The sequence below is a fragment of the Mesoplodon densirostris genome, chromosome 6 (assembly GCF_025265405.1).
Source record: "Mesoplodon densirostris isolate mMesDen1 chromosome 6, mMesDen1 primary haplotype, whole genome shotgun sequence".
Lineage (NCBI taxonomy): Eukaryota > Metazoa > Chordata > Mammalia > Artiodactyla > Ziphiidae > Mesoplodon > Mesoplodon densirostris.
The window spans coordinates 3,446,627-3,465,638 of NC_082666.1; the positions used below are offsets into that span (position 1 = coordinate 3,446,627).

Consider the following 19,012-nt stretch of genomic DNA (forward strand, 5'->3'; position numbering starts at 1 on the left):
TGTCACCTGCTTGAATCAAAACTTCGGCCCAATGATCCCACTGATGTCCTGTTCATGTGCCCCAGCCCCTCGTGTCCCCCAGATTTTAGGCCCACATGTGCCCTGGATGCTGGGGTGTTCGTGGTCCAGGGAGTTGGGGGGTTCAGGACCATGGGGGTCTTTTCCTAAACCGGTTAGTTCAGCATACATGGGATTGATCCCGTCTTTGCACTGAGGTTGGCCGCTGCCTCGGGGGCTGGCCAGAGACCATCTCCAGACACGCAAACAGCCCGCACGAGAGAGTTGCTCCCGTTTTCAGGGAGAAGGCTGTGTACCAGCAGGGGGGCGGGAGCTGTAAATACTCAGCACCAGGCGGCTGCTTCATCTCCGGAAGCAATTTGCACCCTTGTCCCACTCACTTTAGCTCTCCGCACTAAAAAGAAAGGTAATTTTCTGCCCTGGGTTGTATTTATTACTAAAGTTATCAGGCCCTGTAATCAATATTTAACATCCCATGTAAAGTAATCCAAAGCTAATTACTGGCTAAACTGAATTAGACACACGCCAGCTGTGACCAGTGCTGCTGGGGACAGGAGCCGCTTTTCGGCTCTGAGAGGTGCCCTGTAGATGCTCTCCCCCGCCGGAAGCAGCAGCCGTGAGGTCATTCCCATGGCTCAGGTAAGGGGGGAGAAAATGGAACAGGAAAATCCACGTCTCTTCATTTTTTCAGATTATTACCTATCAGAAACTGCCAAGGGGCTTAAAGCACTAGGGAGAAAACCAGTCGCGAGGGTTAATATTTTTGGAGTGTCATCAAGTGTCAAACATCCCCCCACACACACACCAGGAGCTTAATCTGGGTCGGGTAGAAGCCGCCCCAGTGACCCTGTGTTATTGTCCTCGCTCTTGAAATGAGGAAACCGAGGGTCAAGGGGCAGAGGGGGGCACGGGTGGTCAGTAACCTGCCCAGTGGCCCAGCAGGTAGGTGACAGACCCCAGATGCAGCTCCACAGTCTGTCTGACACCCGAGTTCATGTTAAGATGGAGAGAGAAGAATCAAAAGTAGAGAAACGCCTCAACACCACTGAGAACCAGTAAGAAAGGGGGCACCTGGTGCCGTCACGGCAGCTCATACGGCCTTTGGAAGAGGGTTTGAGAGCCGTGTCTCTAACTGTGTGGCCCGTTGCCCGGCCTGCTCTGAACTTGGAGCTTGGCTTTTCGCAGGGGAAGAGCCTGGGGGTGGGGTGGGGTGGGTGTCAGACCCCTTGGGGGTGGTCTGCTTCCTGCCACTGAGGCTGGGTGAACCGGACAAGCCCCTTCACCCCAGGAGGTGGAGGGCGCCTTCAAGGGTGCACTGGGTGCCCCGCCTCGGTTCTCTCCGGCCTAAAGGTTCATGCAGGGAGCCCCGCACCCCTCAAATCTCCCAGCATCTGCTTGATGACTGAGATCCAGGAATTAAGAAAAAGGACACAGACCTTCTTAGCTGATGTAACCTCTAAATCTCCAAATCGCCCCACACACCTGTGCTCCTGGCTACGCTGTTTGTTACATTTGGCGTAATGTATAATTATGGGGCAACCACTGCGAAGAAGGCTCCTCCTTGCTCAAAGGGTCTCCCCTTCTGCACCCAGGAAAGTCACTCCCACTTGCTTCAAGTGATGCTTTGGGGGTCTGAGGGTCAAAAAGAACAGAGGTGTATTCATAAATATTATCAATAACTTTACTCATCACTCCAGGATGCTGCTTGTAAATCTGACAGCATAGCAGGACTCAAAGGAGGGCTCTCAGGATTGTAAACACTTCTGCTCTCTGATGGGTGGGTGCCTGTGCCCCACCCAGGCAGTCCAGCCCCCAAGTCTTGTCATGGTGACTCTGCACAGGTGGAATCAGTGGTGCGTGGCCTCTGGGGAGAGGGCATTGGTTGAGTCACCCCATAAGCAACTCGAGGGATTGCTCCAGAGTCAACACCACCCGTTGGTAGAGGGGCTGAGGTTTCTGAGGCCACGTCTGGGGTCCACACGCAGAGGGTCCTCGCTGGTCTGAGATGCTGGTGATGTGTTGAGGGCGGAGTGTGTGCTCCGGGGAGTGGCCACGTGTGGAAGCCTCTAGAATCCGGCAGCACCAAGTCCTCTGCTCTGAGCAAGTGTTACATTCTGGGGTGTTTCCTAACCCTAACCCAGCTGGACCCCAGAGCTGACTCTTAGATGTTTTTATAATGACACCACCTTCTAATTCATGTCAGGATCGATTACTTACTCAATAGAAACCAGACCGTCCTCCACTAGTTATGATGAGTTCCCTTACCCAGAAAATAGGAAATGGTCATGTTTGTGGGGCCCCGGGAGCCATGCGTTGAGCCCGGAGGGCCAGGTGCCTGCTGAACTCTCCTGTCCCTGTTGTGCCTCTCCCGAACTGGACCCCATTTCTGTTGGGGCAACTAAGACAAGGTGGGGCTGGGGCCTCCCTCCCATTGTCTGGATGTGACAGTCTGAGGCAACATTTATGAAAGGATCATGGAACTTTCTAGAGCCAGAGCAGAGGGTGTGGGAGGAGGCCAGCGTGGGCCTCAGGCAGTCAGCTGGTGGGTGGGAGGGGCGAAAACAGTGCATCTATTCAATTCTCTATAGAGAACTGACAGGTAGTGAGATGATGACTAGGATTTAAAGGCATGGGGGTGGGGGTGTGAGTCAGCTTTTCCTCCCATCCCTCTCAATGCTTTGACCTCCTGGGGTCAGCTTAGTGCCCAGGGAGCTGTAGGAATTCCAAGGTGCAGCCCACATTTGGCAAGCCCAGTGTGAGTAACCCAGATCTTTTCAAAAGACTGCTTCTCAGCCATGCCTCAGGGGGTGCCGTAAACCCTTTTAGGCTCCCTATCAAGACTGCAAGCTCAGGAGAAATATGATAAGGGGGTTTCAGATCTCCAGGCCGGCCCTAACTGCCTGTCCCCTGGAGAGTCTGGGAGAGATCCCGGGCCAGGGGAGCTGAAGGCGTTCCTCAACCCTTGGGTGGTCTAGACTCCAGCAGGTCTTTGGAGCAGGACTTGGCTTCATCGGTGTAAATGACCTGGATTTCATTTCCTCCCCTGAACAACCCAGCCAGGTTGGCACTCTTCTAATTTAGAGTACCCATTGTAAATCCCACGGGACATGACTGCCATGAAATCAGATCAAAAGTTCTTCAAGATCAGGAGAGGTTTTTTTGAATTCTCTGTATCTGCTCGATTGGAGCTCACCTTCCTAGAACATAGCTCTGGGTGTTGGGAGCTGTTTTCACGTCCAGGAATACCTCTTCCTCATTTGTATGTCTGTATCAACAGCATCTCTTGTGTGTGGTCTTTAGCCAAAAGCAGCTCTTTGGAGAGGTGGCAGAGGTGTCCAGGGGCATTGAATCCCAGCTCCGTCACAGGCTCTCGTACCAGTCGCTCAGCTGAGTGTCCCCTCTGAGCACCTCTGGTCTTCTGCAAAGCGGGGATGGCGAGCATGGGCAGCCCTACTGGCTGCCGTGTCTGCTCCTGCACTGACTCACTGAATCCTTACACATCCTGCTATTATTAAACCCGTTTTACAGATGGGGAAACCGAGGCACAGAAGGGCTAATTACCTCGGCCAGGGTCTCACAACCAGTAAGGGGCAGAACCAGGGCTCAAACCAAGGCTGTCCGGCCCCAGAGTCTGTACACGGAGTGTCCACTCCGAGATGCTTCTCTTGGCGATGCATGTGCTCGGTTGGTTGTAGGGAAGTTTTCGTTCACGCACCATGCCCGGAGTCTGATCTATCGCGTTGCTGTTGCTTCTGTCCTGGGGTTTACAGCAGGCTGTACCTCGTGTCGTGGTTTTGATCTGGGGTCTGCAGCCACTGCACCCCACATCTTGCACATAGTAGGTGATAAGTAAATACCTGCAGCTTCCGCGATGGGCGGCGTGAGGTTTTGGAGATTGGACTGGGTTGGATTTGAAGTTGTTCCAACAAAATAAGTGGTCCATGTCCTTCTGCAGTGGGAAGCGGGTGTGAGTGATTTGGGTCGGCACAGCTTGCGGCCCTAAATCGGTGTTTAACGTTCACTGAAGGAGAAAGGCGGAGAGTGGGGGACTGCTGTCCGCCCCCCCAGACCCAGCGGGCGGGACTCAGAGCACCGCGGTCGCGGAGCAGAGCCTGCAGTACCCGCTGGAGCTGGGAGATGGCGCCCTTCCCCAGCTGGTGAGATTTGCTGCTTCCAACCCAGAGGCTGCCACAGATCCGTGCATTAACCAGGAAAACAAACCAAAGGAGCCCCTTGAGGTCATGGGTCTCACACCAATGCTCAGGCCAGGACCATCCTGGCTGTAACTGAGTCCCCGCTACATAGGGGGACGGAGCAGAGAAAAGCTTAATGGGAGGCCTGGAGGAAATACCCTTCATCTCCCGTTAGAAGCCTCCTGCAAATTCTAAAGTGCTATTAAGATGTTTGACCCAGTCAGGCCTGCGCTTCCAAGGAGACTTACATGTGTCCTGACACCGATGCTGCCGAGGGCTGGGGACTTGTGCCAGTCTGCCCTGCCCCTCTGCCTGGGCATCAGACCCCCCCCCCCACCCGGAGAGCCAGTGAGGACACCCCCCGCCCCCCAGCCACAGACCCCAGGCCCCTGACCAGGGTTCCACCTGCACCACACTCACCACGGGTGGGGCCGCTTTAGCAACCCTGCTCGGAGGCCTGAGCCCCAAACCCACACCCAGCTTCTGCACCCCTGCTGCATGCCCACCTGGACCCAGGAGCCCACACTGGGCGGTGCCACCTCTGCCAGCAAAGGCCTTAGGGCTCCTGGCTGTCCCGGGCTCCCAGAAGGGCCTTTCCCCTAGCCCCCTCCCCCAGCGCTGGGGCTCGAGACCCCCCACCAGGGGCTGCTTTCGGAGCCCGCCAAGAGTTCGCCCTCCTGGCTGGGTTTCAGGGGGCTCCCGGGCTGGAGGAAGCCTGGAGCCACCGCCAAGCAGGTCCCCAGCAGCGGGGCGGAGGCCCTGGGCATGAGTGGGGTGGGTCTCAGGGGGGTGCCCGGGGCTCGCTGGCCGGCGACCTTGAGGGTGGAAGGGCAGCAGCCAGCCCATGCGCTAGGGACGCCGCCGTCTGCGCGGGCGGATTTTGACGACTTGGGAGGGGGTGGTCTGTCTTTCCTCCCGGGCCACCCCCTCCCTCCTCCATGGTGACGGGGCTCTGCAGGCCTCGCTGCCAGCAGCCAGGGGGCGGCGGGGAGCCGGAGTGGAGAGGAAAAATCCACCCATTTCCTGGGCAGATTGCGTCGGCCGCCGCCCGGACGTGTCCCCGCCTCCCGGCCGCGGCCCCCGCGCGCAGCCCGCGCGGCGCTCAGAGCCCGAGCCGGCGGCTCATCCCGGCGGCGGGCGGGTGGCAGAGGACGGTGGGCAGCGGCGGGGCGGCCACTCTCCCGGACGCCCGGGGCGGCGCGGCCATGGCAGGGGCTCGAGGGGCGGCGGCGGCGGCTGCGGCGGGCGGGCGGCGGCGGGCCGAGGGGGCGCGGGGACACGGCCGGGCGCCCCTGCCCGCCGCGGAGCCCGCCGCCTGAAGGCTGCCCGGGGCGCGGAGCCGGCGCCGGCGCGGCGCGGGCGCAGGAGGCATTCCAGGCGCGATGTCGGTGCCGCTGCTCAAGATCGGGGTTGTGCTCAGCACCATGGCCATGATCACCAACTGGATGTCCCAGACGCTGCCCTCGCTGGTGGGCCTCAACACCACCAAGCTCTCGGCGGCCAGCGGCGGGACGCTCGACCGCAGCACCGGCGTAAGTGCGCCCGCCGCCCGCCCTGGCGGGGCCTCCTCGCCCGCTCCCTCCCGGTCCCCAGCCCCGGGCGGGAGGGCGCCGCGCGGGGGAGCCGGGCGCAGGGGCAAGGGCACGCGCGGGGGCCACCCTGCTCCCCACACCCCAGCCTCGGCCACTTCTCCGACCGCGGTCCCCTCTGTGTGGCGCTTCCTGCCTCTGCCCGGTCCCCTCGCGGGGCCGGGGAGCCTGCCCAGGGACTCAGAGGCTTGGAGTTCTCATTCAACGAATAAGTCCCTTGTTGATGAGGTTAGGAAACTGAAGCAGGGGTCTTGGGGACTTGTCCAAGGTCACTCAGCAAGTAAGGGGTAGAGACGCGGTGGACCCCAGTCTGGCTGGGTCCAGCCGGGGCTGGAAACTGAGCCCGCCCCACTTTGCAAAAGCCGGACTGGACCGGCCGGAGTGGGGCCCGGGCGGGCGGGCTCCGGAGCTCTTGCGCTCAAAGTCCCAAGGCGTCCTTCTCTCCCCATCCCCATGCGGAGATCCACAAGGTCCCCGCCGGCGGAGGGTGCAGAAGGGCCGGGCAGGGCCCGGGGAGCCACAGCTGCGGGGCTCGCCCCTCGCCTTCCGCGCCCTCCTCCCACCCTGCCGACCCAAAAGCTTCTCGATGCCTTGGGGGAGGGGGGAAGCGGCCAGGGCCGCCTCTGGCCTGGACTGACTTAGGTGGTGGCGGGAGCGGAGGCTGAGCCTGAACCACCGGGGAACGGCCGCTGGCGGGGCCGGCGAAGGAAGGGGCGCGCCTCAGCCTTGCTCCCTCTAAGCCAAAAGGAGAGGTGAAGGACACGCGCTGCCTCTCGCGCTCCCTTTGGGCTGTCAAGGGCGCAGCGCTCGGGGAGGAGGTCTCCTGGTGACCCCTTCTAAGATCATCATGCGTTCACCTCACGTGCTCTTTCAAAAATTGCATGCAGCATTTTCTTGCTGATGACTTTGTACCTGCCTCTGGGTCCTGAGCTCCTGGGGTTGGAAATGAATGAAATGAAATGTATCTACTGTGGATTCCCTCCACCCAACTTCTCCCCATACCAACGCTGAAAATAGCCGGGAGGTGACTACCTGAGGCCACAGGGCAGGCTGCAGGGTCTGTACTCGGGGTGTTTTCGGACAGTGGTGTCTGTCTGCCCCCATGTACATGGGCGGGACCACCTGAGCTGCAAGGTGACACCAGCCATGTCACCATGTCAGCAGCCATGTGCAGCTCTGGTTTCGTGACCGTCCTTGCGCACACCTCAGGATTGAGGTTGGGTGTGACCCCTGCCCCACATGTCACCAGCAACTTGGTGACATCTGCCCAATGGCTAGTGGGTGGCAGCCTGTGCAGAGTTGAAGCCCAGCATCTTTGCAGGCAGCCTTCACCAGACTGCCAGCGGGAACACTGCTGGGGCTCGGGGTCGTTGCAGCTCTGGGCTGAGAGGCTGCTGGATCCCGGCTTGTACCACCGCTGCTGCTTCCCCAGTACCGGGAGCAGCAGAGAGAGGCTGCGCCAGCCTCCCCTGCTCACCTTACGGGAGGAGATATTATTTCTCAATTACGTGCCGTTGTGAGTCAACCAGCCACTTGCTTTCCTGCCTTGTTCCTCAACCAGCGTGCATCTCCGGTCACCCCTCCCTTCCACCTAACCTATCAGTTGGGTCAGATGCCAAAACTCCAAACATCCCCTAAATTTAAAAATCCCTTGAATTAAAAAAAAATGTTTTAAAGAGTCGTGCCTGTTTGACTCCCTTCCAGCCCTGGGGATCCTGATGGGAGACCGTCTGTGTTCCTCCCTGTTTGTACCTCCCCACGGTCGGCACATGTCTTTGGACCGCTTCTTTCTGCCCTTTCCTGGGGGCTGGACGTGGACGGTCATCCCGGTGCGCTGCTTTCTGGTCTCACCTTCTCTCCCTCCCTCTCCCTCGCCCCACCTGCTCTCCAGGTGCTGCCCACCAACCCTGAGGAGAGCTGGCAGGTGTACAGCTCTGCCCAGGACAGTGAGGGCAGGTGTATCTGCACGGTGGTCGCCCCCCAGCAGACCATGTGTTCACGGGATGCCCGCACGAAACAGCTGAGGCAGCTACTGGAGAAGGTGAGTCTATGCAGGGTGCGTGTGCGTGCGTGTGCATTTGTGTGCCCACGCCGGCAGCAGGGTCCATCCCAGCTACAAGACCTCATTCTTCCCTGGCATGGCCCACTGGGAATACTGGTGAATGAATGAAATGGATGGATGGAGGGAGGGAGGGAGGGAGGAACGGAGACTCCCCCAGGGCTGCCCAGGAGGAGGCGAAAGCTCCACTGGGAGCCACATGGGCTTTAGCAAGGGAGCATTTGGGGTTCCTCCCCCACACCACCATCTCCGGGTCACGCCCACAGCCTGTGGTCCAGAGGGCTCCGAGCTGTCGCCCAGCAGAACCTGGGAGAGCTCCCTTGGAGCCCGGAAGCAGGGCCGCTGGGTGGGATCTTTGCCCCGCTGCTGAGTGGTTGGACCCAGCGACAGCCAGGGCAGACGTTCATGCCCGTGGCTGCCTTCCCGGTGCAAAAGCAGATTAAATCATCACCTTTGTAACCCAGCTGGGCACAACACTTGCGGTTTGAATCCGCTATTTCATTCGATCTTCACAAGAGCCAGGTGAAGGTGGTGAGATTTTCACCCCGTTTTAAGAAGTGGAAATCTGGGTCCAGGCAGGTGGACTGACTCTCCCAAGGCAAACAGCCAGTGAGCAGGGAGCCGGCCAACCCCGGGGCCGGCCTCCCACCTGGCCCGCGACCTCCTCCCCCAACAGAGGCTGGCACTCCCCATGGATCTTGGCAACCTGCCACCTGGAACATTCCACTCAGGAACCCTGGGGTCTCAGGTAACCTGAGCACCAGTTGTCCTGGGAGTCACTGAGGGGAGAAGGAGAAACGGCGGCCCTACTGCTGCACTCACCGCCCTCCCCAGGGAGAGGGTGCGTTTTACATCAGGCCCCTTCACGCCCTGCGGGAGAGGGGTCACACCTCCCACACCACACACACATGCTCACGTACACACATGCACACAGACACACATCACACACAGCACATGTAACTGAACACACAAATACAGAGACCACACACACAAGTACATATGCACAGTCACCACACACACCTCACACGTACACACACCACACACAACACATGTACATACACCACATTTAACTGAACACACAGATACACACAGAGACCACACACACAAATATGTATACACAGTCACCACACACACCTCACATGTACACACGCGTCACACAACACATGTCCATACACCACGTGTAATTGAACACACAGATACACACAGAGACCGCACACAAATACATATGCACAGTCACCACACACACCTCACACGTACACACACCACACACAACACATGTACATACACCACATGTAACTGAACACACAGAGACTACACACATATGCACAGTCACTACACACACCTCACACTTACACACACACCTTACACACCACACACGTTACACATAAACGCTCACGCAGACACACACACACACACACACACACACACTCTCAGTAAAGCCGAGACTTCTCCATCAGCCGAGGAGCGCTGGGGGGCCTGTTCCGGGAGGAGAGCCTCCATCCCTGGGGGAGGCCCGGCAGCCGGCGGAGTCTGTCTAGTTCGGTTCAAGCCCGGCTCGTGCACAGACCCTCACATGGGTTCTGGCAAAGCAGGTCCCTTTCTTGAAGTCAGTGGGGAATGTGGGGGGTCCCTGAGGCTGTCGCGGCCCTGCTGTGCGGAAGGGGCCTGGGCAGGAGGAGCTGCCGCCTGGCTCCCCTCTGAGGACCTGTGTGTTTTTGTGCTGCCATCTTTGGCCACCCCAGCAGATCACTTTAAAAGAATTAAAGAAAAATGTATGTAACAGATTCCACCAACATTCATTGACACCAGACTAGACCGAAGCCTAATGGGGCCTTTAATTATTCATTATTGTAGAGGAGGGAGGTGGAGCTCGGAGGGGCCTCGGGCAGCTGGGGGGTGGCCCCTCAAGCCCTTGGGAGGCCATGGTCAGTTCCAGACAGCTCTGTGAGCCCCTGGGAGCACAGGCCTTGGAGGCCTCCTTCCTGCCTGTGTACGCCACAGCGTTACTGCTTAAACATTTAAAGCCCGCTTTTACACCCTCGTGGGCACTGTGTTCCCACTTCTCGGGGCAGGAGCCGTTTGTTGTATAGAGGGCCTGGCTGCTGCACGAGAAGGGCAGGGCTGTGCGTCCCTCACTCCTTCCCCAGCCTCCTCCTCCTCTCTCCTTCTCGGTGGGCACCATCTGAGCATCTGTTCTGTCTGTGAGCCTGTGGGCCCAGCTGTGCCTGTATCTCCAGCCTGGCATCCTGTCCAAACCCACCCGAGGAGCTTCCAAAGGTGGAGCCTTCGGTCCCAAGCCCAGAGGTGCTGCTTTGAACCGGCCTGCGGTCTTGAGAGGAACCTAGCGCCAGTGTCTCATGAAAGCCAGGCCGTCACCCCGCGTTAGGGCTGAGGACCCATGGCAAAGGGTGGGCAGGGGCCTCAGGCTCTGTTCTCTTTGAAGAAGCTCATGGCCCAGAGCTTCAAAGTGTGGGCTCTGGAGTCAGTCCGGGCTTTGCATGGTGGCTGTCTGCTGTGTGACAGTAGCCAAGGCACTTAACTTCTCTGAGCCTTTGGTCTCCTTCTGTGTAAAATGAGACTTGAAATAGCGCCCACCTCCCAGAGTTTTGTAAGGATCAGATGAGATCCATAACGCAGTGGCCTCAGCACAGTGCCTGGAAGGTAGGAAACGTCCCATAAGTATTAGCGATCAGTGGTTGCCTCCAGGCCAGCTGTGTCTGCTGCGTGCGCAGGTTGCTGCTGCCCCTCCCCGCTTGGCACCTGCAGCCACCTTGGGCGGGGTGGGGGACTGTGCCTTTGGTAGCTGTGTGACTTTGAACTCCTCAGTTGGCTTCTCGGGGACACATCCTACGGGTAAGGGAATGGACGCGCTCAGAGGCGGGGCCTCTAGACGGGGAGCTCAGAGAATATGCAGGAGTGTGATGGTCGCCTGGGGCTTGATGATCTGCTTTCTGATCAGCCGGAGAGGGAGGTGCTCATCCAGCCTATAGTCCATAGGAGGGACGGATTAAAGCGACTGAGTGACTTAGCATCTTTAAAATATGTTTTCTAAATTTAAAATTTAATTTAAAACCTCTTGAATTTGTTAAAAGCATCCTTCTCTGGCAGCTGAACAGCCCAGAGGGCTGTGTGTGGCCCCAGCAGAAGAACCAGGCTGAAACCAGCGAGGGTCCCGCAGCTTCTGCTCAGCAGGTTTTAGCCGGCAGCCTTGTGGGTTTTGCTGTCCATCAAGAATCCCCCTAGGAGGAGGAGGAGGGGTCTTGACTGGAGCTGTCATTTTTGTTCCTTCCTCCCGCCGTACGGTTGTGCATTAGGTGCTGGGCCTTGCGCTTGCAACGAGGCCCGTCCACCTCCCCCCGTTGTCCAGCAAGGCGGTTGAGACAGGGTGTGGGTCACTGCCATGCAGGCATGGTGCCAACAGGGTGATGGTGTTTCCAAGTGGTGTGCGGCCACTTCTGGCTTGGCTCATCAGGGAAACCTCCCTGGAGGAGGTGGCATTTGGGCTGGGCCTGGAAGGATAAAGGGAAATACAGCTTTTCTCAAAAGAAGTCCTCAGTTATTCAAAGTGACAGAACAAACTGTTGAGGGGGACAGGAAGACCTGAGGTAACAGAGCAAGTATATTTCAGTTTCCCCTAAAACATCAAAACAGAAAGGATCAGAGCGAGTCAGAGTCACCCACATACTGTATTTTACAAACCTGAATTTTTAAACCGAATATGTGTGCATTACTTTCAAATAACAAGCCATAGAATACCAGGCACTTTTAAGCGCTGAGTTGAGCGGTATCAGTTTTTCCTCCTTTTGGTTGCTCTTTCTCATTTATTTTATTTGCGGGGGGTGAAGGACATACCTTAAGAAGTGCAAACCACACTATCATCTCTTCTTTTACTGACCAGGCAAAGCTAAGCCTCATACCCAAATGATTCAGTTCCAAAAAAGGGAGGGTATTTTCAAATTCAGCGAAAAAAAAAAACAGAAATGAAGATTTGCGGTTATGGAGGTATCTTCCCACTGGTAATTGGATTCGATTCTGAGAAAATGACCCAAACAGCACTTTGGCCACCCTGAGCCTTTTCCACCTCCCTGCCACCCCAAATGCATTGGCACAGAAGCGCGAGCCAGTTTCCTGAAAATAAAATGCACTGGCAGGTGGCTGCACTAAAATTGTTTTTCTTTGAAGCTCTCTGGAACCCTGTTGAATATCAAAGTTTCATCTTGAGGCTAGACTCAGTTCAGATCTGTCTGTAAAGGTGTAGAACAGAGATTCTTCATTTGCTGGGTGATTGATTCCTGAATCTCTGTTCTGAATGTACGTGTTTTCAGAACAGTCATCTACCTATGATACTGTGGGATGTGATGGATGACGTGCAAGATGCAGAATCTGGGAGCCCAGTCCCCTGCTTCCCAAGCACTGTGCTTACGCAATCAGCCCTCTCAGCGAGACACCCAGTGAGATTTAGGGGGAAAGACATCTGTGCCTGGAGGTGGGGGAAGCCCAGCTATGCTGTTCATCTTTGTTGGTGTTTATGCCTGCCTGACTAATTTCATCCTGCAGAATAAAGAGACTAGAAACAATCACCTGCCCACCCCACCCCCCCAAAAAAAGAAGAAAAAAATTACCCAAAGCCATATGCCTGGAGCTATGACCAACAGGGAACCAGAGGTCCCTGCACCCCTGGTTGTAAGAACACATCCTGGAAGATGGCAGAAGAAATGTTGACCGAACCAATTTGCTCTGTTTGGGGGGTTCTTGGTCATAACAATCCCTGCTACTGGTGATTAACTAGCAAGTCACGCACGAGCCGCTTCTGGCTCCCAGGGGGCTGGCCACGTGGAAAAGGTCACTGTCGTTCGTTAGGAGGCAAATGAGGTCTTCGGGCACCTGCCGCAGCTCCGTCCTTGAATCTGTTGCCTTTTTGACAGGTGCAAAACATGTCTCAATCCATAGAGGTCCTCGACAGGCGGACTCAGAGGGACTTGCAGTACGTGGAGAAGATGGAGAGCCAAATGAAAGGACTGGAGTCCAAGTTCAAACAGGTGGAGGAGAGTCATAAGCAACACCTGGCCAGGCAGTTCAAGGTATGTGTGCTGCTCCCCCTCCTCCCCCTCCTCCCCCTCCTCCCCCCTCCTCCCCCTCCCCTCCTCCCCCCTCCCCCTCCCCATTCTCCTCCCCTCCCCTCCCCCTCCCCCTCCTCCCCCTCCTCCTCCCCTCCCTCCTCCCCCCTCCTCCTCCTCCCCCTCCTCCTCCTTCTCTGAGACTGCATAATTCCCCTTCATGCTCCCACTCTCCCTCCAGAATAGCAATTTGAGGCCAGGAAGGAACCCAGCAAGGATGCTCTTTTTCTTGCAAAGGGCAGCACTCCTTGGAAACCTGCCCTCACCCTGGTTTGGCGAAACTCACCTTGAAAGGGGCAGAGTTGAGGTGCGGTTTTCACACCTATTAGCTTCTGAGGCCAGGGCCCCAGGTCCCAGCCTCTCCAGCCAAGTTGCAGATTGGCTAGGAAGGCACGTGATTGGTCCTTCCCGACTCAACAGCTGCTGCAGGTGAATCACATTAGCCAAGGATTAGCTTAATTGATTAGAGCCATTTCTGAACAGGGATCACTCAGGGCAATTCTTCATATCTGACCTAATTTAGCTGTGACAAGGCTCACTGTAGATTTGCAGGGAAGGAAGAGAGATGCCAACATCTTTCTCACTTCCGAGTAAGTGTTCCTTTTCTCCATGTAACTCTGGACACTAAAGCTGGAGTTGGTTTGACCTAAAATTATATATACATATGTACAAATATGTATATATACACACCTAGAGTTTACTCAGCTTCAGAATGGTTAAATTGACAAATTATATGCCCCTTAATTAAGGTATACATGCATGTTAATTAGAAACCTAGCCCAGATGTAAATAAATGGGTCAAACTACACAGCCCCGCTGGACTGGAAACTGCTGATGCTCCTAGGTCTTCCTGCCCTTTCTATGCTAATGTTTTCCTTTGATGTATGCTCCCCGCATGAAGCAAGAAGTAGTTCGCTTGTAAAAGCAATACATTATGTAGATGAAATGGCAAGCTAATGAACTTATAAATCGATATTTAAATAAAATAATAGGTTGATTCTGTTGAGAAGAAATGAGCCAGTTGCTCTTGGTGGGTGCAGGTGGACATGTCCTTGCTTCAGACGTGTCATCAAGAATTATCTCGGAAGGAGATTTTGACCTGCCCGACCCCAAAGAGCTTGTGTCTGTCCTCGTAAGGCCAGCACTCCCTTCTCTGGGGTAGACTCAGGTTCCTCTAAGGGTGTCTTCAGCATCTGTGGGGTGGCTCCTCTTTGCAAGCACTCTGTCCCGGTTCCCAAATCTGGGGCACTATGGCTCTGAGGGGAGAAAAGCAGCCCCTTGCCTTTGACCACACTTTAATTGCCTTAAACACTTTTCGGCAGAAATTGCTGTGAGGGCATCTACATAGCTGTTAAAGCAGTTTGTCTGGACTGACTCTAGCCTTGAAGTGTGATTTTTCTTTTTAAGTGACCATGAAGATATTTGTCTGTTAATGGCTATCTGTTTAAGGCAGGCTAGTAAGCTAGTTCTTCAACAGTTTTCATTTTCTTGCTTGCAGGGCTAACTTAAAAGAGTTTTTTCAATGCTGCAGTGACTGAAGAAGCAGTCCACTCCCATGTAACCATGACAGAGGGCCAGAGAGCTTTTTTGCACCCTGCATTTTTACTATTATTTCCCGTTACTTAGCACCATACCCCTAAGGAACCTTGAATACAACCAGGATCTCTTTTGCATGCGACTGCAGATGCATTTCATGAATAGTTTGAACCCTTGTCAATGCATTTTTTGAAAAAAAAAAAACAAAAAAAAAGAAACTTTGTGTATGTGACTTAAAGCATGTAACCTTCAGATGTTGCATTCTAAACTGACAATAAAGACCTTTCCCAAATATGTTGGTGTTCTGAAGACTGTTTAATATGCTCTTCTAACTCCTGTGGACCAGAATAAATCAATCTATAAATAAAGCGGGAGTGTGGACATTTTCCCTCACCTAGGGAGAAGCCAGGCCAAGGCAGGGTGTTACAAGTTTTTGCACGCATCGCACTGAACCCAGCTTATTTTAACCTTGCAGGCGATAAAAGCGAAAATGGATGAACTTAGGCCTTTGATACCTGTGTTGGAAGAGTACAAGGCCGATGCCAAATTGGTATTGCAGTTTAAAGAGGAGGTCCAGAATCTGACGTCAGTGCTTAACGAGCTGCAAGAAGAAATTGGCGCCTATGACTACGATGAACTTCAGAGCAGAGTGTCCAATCTTGAAGAAAGGCTCCGTGCATGCATGCAAAAACTAGGTAGGCCCAGAACCCTGCGGGGCGGGGCCCTGCACCGCCCACCTCCCCACTCAGCTCGCTCAGGCTTAGGGAGTGGTGCTGAAGTGGACAGCGCCCGCCCGGCATCAGCGAGCAATGGCTGGATTAGGGCTCCTGGGTAGGGCTACCTTGACAGATAGCCAAGGGAAGTAGGCGCCACCTGTCCTAGGGCCTTGTCCAATCCTGTGCAGAGGCCAGCTCACAGAGCCCATTGAGCTGCACATCTGGAAAAATGATGTTAGATGTTACCTACCATCTGAAGAACGTGTGTGTGTGTGTGTGTGTGTGCGCGCGCACGCATGCATATGTGTGTGTTGGGTGACTTTTTAAGACACACGTTTTCATAGAGCGGGAAGCATACATCTTAAGGTTCCCTCCAGCTTGCGAACGAGGGCTGATGGAGCTCCCTGAGATACTGAGTCATGCAGAAAAATCCATCACGTCACAGTGGAAGACTTGCCATTCGCAACAAGCCAGGGAGTCCCTCCTGGTGCCTGGAAGGGGTGGGACTGGAGCCGGCAGCCCCTGGGCTCCTTGGAATCTTATTTGTGGTTGATACCCACTCACCTTACCAACTTTCGTGTTAATTGCTTTAGCAAATCTTAACGTGTCAGCGTCGGAGTCCACTTTTAAATAGCGCATTTTAAATCCCAATTCCATTTTCAGGTTTTCTTAGGAAAGATTGGCTGGCCCTTCCACCCACTGTTCTCTAACACAGAGGTTATTCATTTTCATATGGTTTACTTTTTAGAGTAACTTAGGGTAGCTTTTAGGGTAATTCTGCTTTATGAAAAAGTTTCCTTTAGGTTTTATCTGATGTTTCCTCTTGATTCCCTTTTCATCCCCCACCCCCCACACATGACAAGTGCCTTATTTTAAACTTAAAACATCCCAAAAGAACAAATACTTAGAAAAAAAATCCCCATTGCTATTAAGTGGGAGAGAGAGAATGTTCAAAGGACAAGGAGATCGAGTCAGCCAACCTTTTTGTTTGAAGAGGTTCCCACATCTAGTTTATTTTTAATGCCGTTCTAGGCGCCCTAGTAAAGCTCCCCCGCCCGGGAGAGGGCAGTGAGCAATGCTGGGAGCATTAGGACGAATCCGTTGTGATCTGTACACTTGTATCACATGAGGGTTTATCTGCTGTGGTTTTTCAGATATGCTTCATGGCACCCACGTCCTGGTGTGTCCGGGACTGGGTGACCTGGGACAGTCCCGGGGAGTGGGTCTGGGCTGGACGGTCTCTACCAGCTCTTCCCATTTCAGCATTCAGGAGTCAGCGGGAATGTTTGCAGTGTTACTGGTTATCAGGCTTATTAGTGGTTATGGGACTCCGTGAATACTTCTGGTGGGCACTGTCCTTGGGTTTCTACCCATAAAGCTCCCTCTACCCTAAGCTCCCGTCACCTCTCTCCAGACCCTCCCACGCTCCCCCTGAGGGCTCTCGGCCCCTGGGGGTTTCTTTGTTACTTATTTCTCCACAGTAGCATTTTTATTCCCTGGTAGACAGACTGTGTAGACCAGTGGGAAACCAAGATTAAACCTTCACATTTTCCATTAACGGACGAAGGGGCCACATGGAAATTCAGAGGGCAAAGTTACAGCTGATGAGAAGCTAAGGGTCTTCCCAGGAGGATTCTGTGCTTCCCAGACGAGCAGCCTTTGTGTCCGAACTCGGCCTATTTTTAGAAGCTGGGTGAATTCACTTTAGGGCTTGGGATCTTGGGGCTTTCACATGGTTCCCCTTGGGCCGCTGAAATGGCCAACTTGGGAGTAAGGAGAGAGGATGAAGAGATCCCCGGAGCCCTGTTCTCCACCACTGAGTGCAGTCACTTCTGCGCTCAGAAAGACCTTGACCTGTAGGTGGACCTGCTGAGTCTTCGGGCAGGTGGGCGGGGATCCATCTTTCACCAGCACTCGGGTGGGTGATGTGGGTGAACACGGAACCAAGAACCCCCATCTGGGGGAGGCAGGGTCCTAAAGTGGTAAGTGCCACTCTGTGGCCCTGAAGCTCAGCCAAGGCACTGACCACTTGGCGTTTCAGCTGCCTCTTCGTCTGTAAGCTGAAGGCATAGGAGTCCCTGTGCCCTGGGGTCACCGTGTGAGTCCACAGACACCATTCACATCACGGGCTGCGCACTGTGCCCAGCACAGTGATAGGACACATAGGCAGGTGGGTAGGTAGTACACGATAGCTAGACATGATTGCTAGGTAAAGAGACAGTTAGACCGATGATAGGTAGGTAGGTAGGTCAGTAGGTAGTTAGACGGATGATAGATAAGTAGGTGAGTAGGTAGGTAAACAGATAATACATAGAAAGGTAGACAGACAACAGATAATAGGTAAATAGGTAGGTAGTTAAGTCAGTAGGTAGGTAGTTGGATAGACAACAGATAATAGGTAGATAGGTACGTAGGTAAGTCAGTAGGTATGTAGGTAGATAGACAACAGATAATAAGTAGGTAGGTAGGTAGGTAGACAGACAACAGGTAATAGGTAGATTTAGCTGCTGCTCCTTCTCCCGCTTCCTAGGTTTTCATTCAAGCTCCGTAACTTAAAGACCCAACCAATATCCTGTGTCTGCTTATTTTAGTCTTTATTTTAGCCTTGCAAATAGGTGCCATCTTAGCCTGTTTCTTTGCTGAGAGGTTGCCAGTGAGCATAGAACAGGGGAAGCCAGCACTGATGCTGTCCTGGGCGGTTAGGACTTCTGAAGATGCAGTGTCTCAGAGGTCGGCAGGTCCTACCTCGGGCTCCCCCGCCCACCCCCGGCCCCCCGGCCCCCCGCCACCTCCACCTCTTGTCTCCTGGGTCTGAAGTCTGACTGTAGGTTCCTTTTGCTCTGGAGAACAGCATCTCGGTTACCTTCCTGGTGTAATTATGGGGAAGAGGGTCTCCCTGCAGTTTCCCCAACGTGCTCTTAATTAGGTCTCTATTCTCTTCAAATGGATGTTGCTGACAATTCCATACACAGGAAAAAAAAAAAAAAAGCAAGGACTGCAGGTTCCATTGGTTTTCTGTTTCCATTTTTAAATCCCTCTCTTGATGGGACTGTATGTTTTTCCTAATGGCCCAGCCAGAACGTGAATCTGAAAGTCTGATTTCTAGAACTGGACATTGGGCTCAGCATCTCTCGGGCATCATCCGGAAGGGAGGCGGGTCCCCACGGCTCCCCTGCAGTCCCTCTGGTTCCCGGGCAAGGCAAGGGAGAGGCGGAGCTGCCCGGTGACCCCGTCCCCCGAGCTTTCACTGCCACTCCGTGGAGAGCCTGCAGAATCAGATGCCCCAGCAGCTAAACCAGCCAAAAGCAGAGACTTAAGATCCAATGCAGGACACACACTCATGCACGTGTCCCGGGCATGTCACATGCCCGTTAGTGTCAGGCCTCAGTCCTGTCTGTAAATGAGGGGAACTAGCTGACTTTAGGGCTTCCCCCAGCTGGACCATTCTGGTTCTCCGGTGCTAAAGCCCTCTGTAGGGAAGGTCGGGGAGACAGAGAGAGGGGCCCTTACCTCCTCCCCAGAGGCTGGGATGGAGCCGGGTGAGTGAGCTGCTCCCAAGGACAGCGGATAAGTTAGCCCATGCGGATTTGCACTCAGGATTGAGAGGGAAGTTTAGGGTGTCTCAGTCTGCAGGGGACCCACTAGGACAGCGAGGAGGGAGGGGACCCGAGTCCAGGTGCCGCCCACGGCAGTGACCTCAGTGGTCCCAGCAGGCAGGCAGGTGTCCCCCCAGGTTCCTTCCGGGAAGTGCTCGGGATCGCAAGAGGTCTCTCAGCGCCCCCGT

The 19,012-nt window shown here is 54.7% G+C and overlaps 1 protein-coding gene across 2 annotated transcripts in view; it reads left to right on the forward strand.

The window, feature by feature from the left end:
- Positions 1 to 19,012, forward strand: part of OLFM1 (olfactomedin 1) — a 34,999-nt gene that overhangs the window by 4,152 nt on the left and 11,835 nt on the right. Inside the window, exons 1-4 of one of the 2 annotated variants that reach the window (XM_060101142.1) lie at positions 5,491 to 5,743; positions 7,692 to 7,841; positions 12,785 to 12,940; positions 14,988 to 15,207. In XM_060101142.1, coding sequence (XP_059957125.1) covers positions 5,594 to 5,743; positions 7,692 to 7,841; positions 12,785 to 12,940; positions 14,988 to 15,207 — 676 coding nt within the window. In that variant the 5' untranslated portion in view covers positions 5,491 to 5,593. Of the gene's footprint in view, positions 1 to 5,490; positions 5,744 to 7,691; positions 7,842 to 12,784; positions 12,941 to 14,987; positions 15,208 to 19,012 lie in introns of those variants that run through there. The other variant, XM_060101143.1, reaches the window with a different exon arrangement.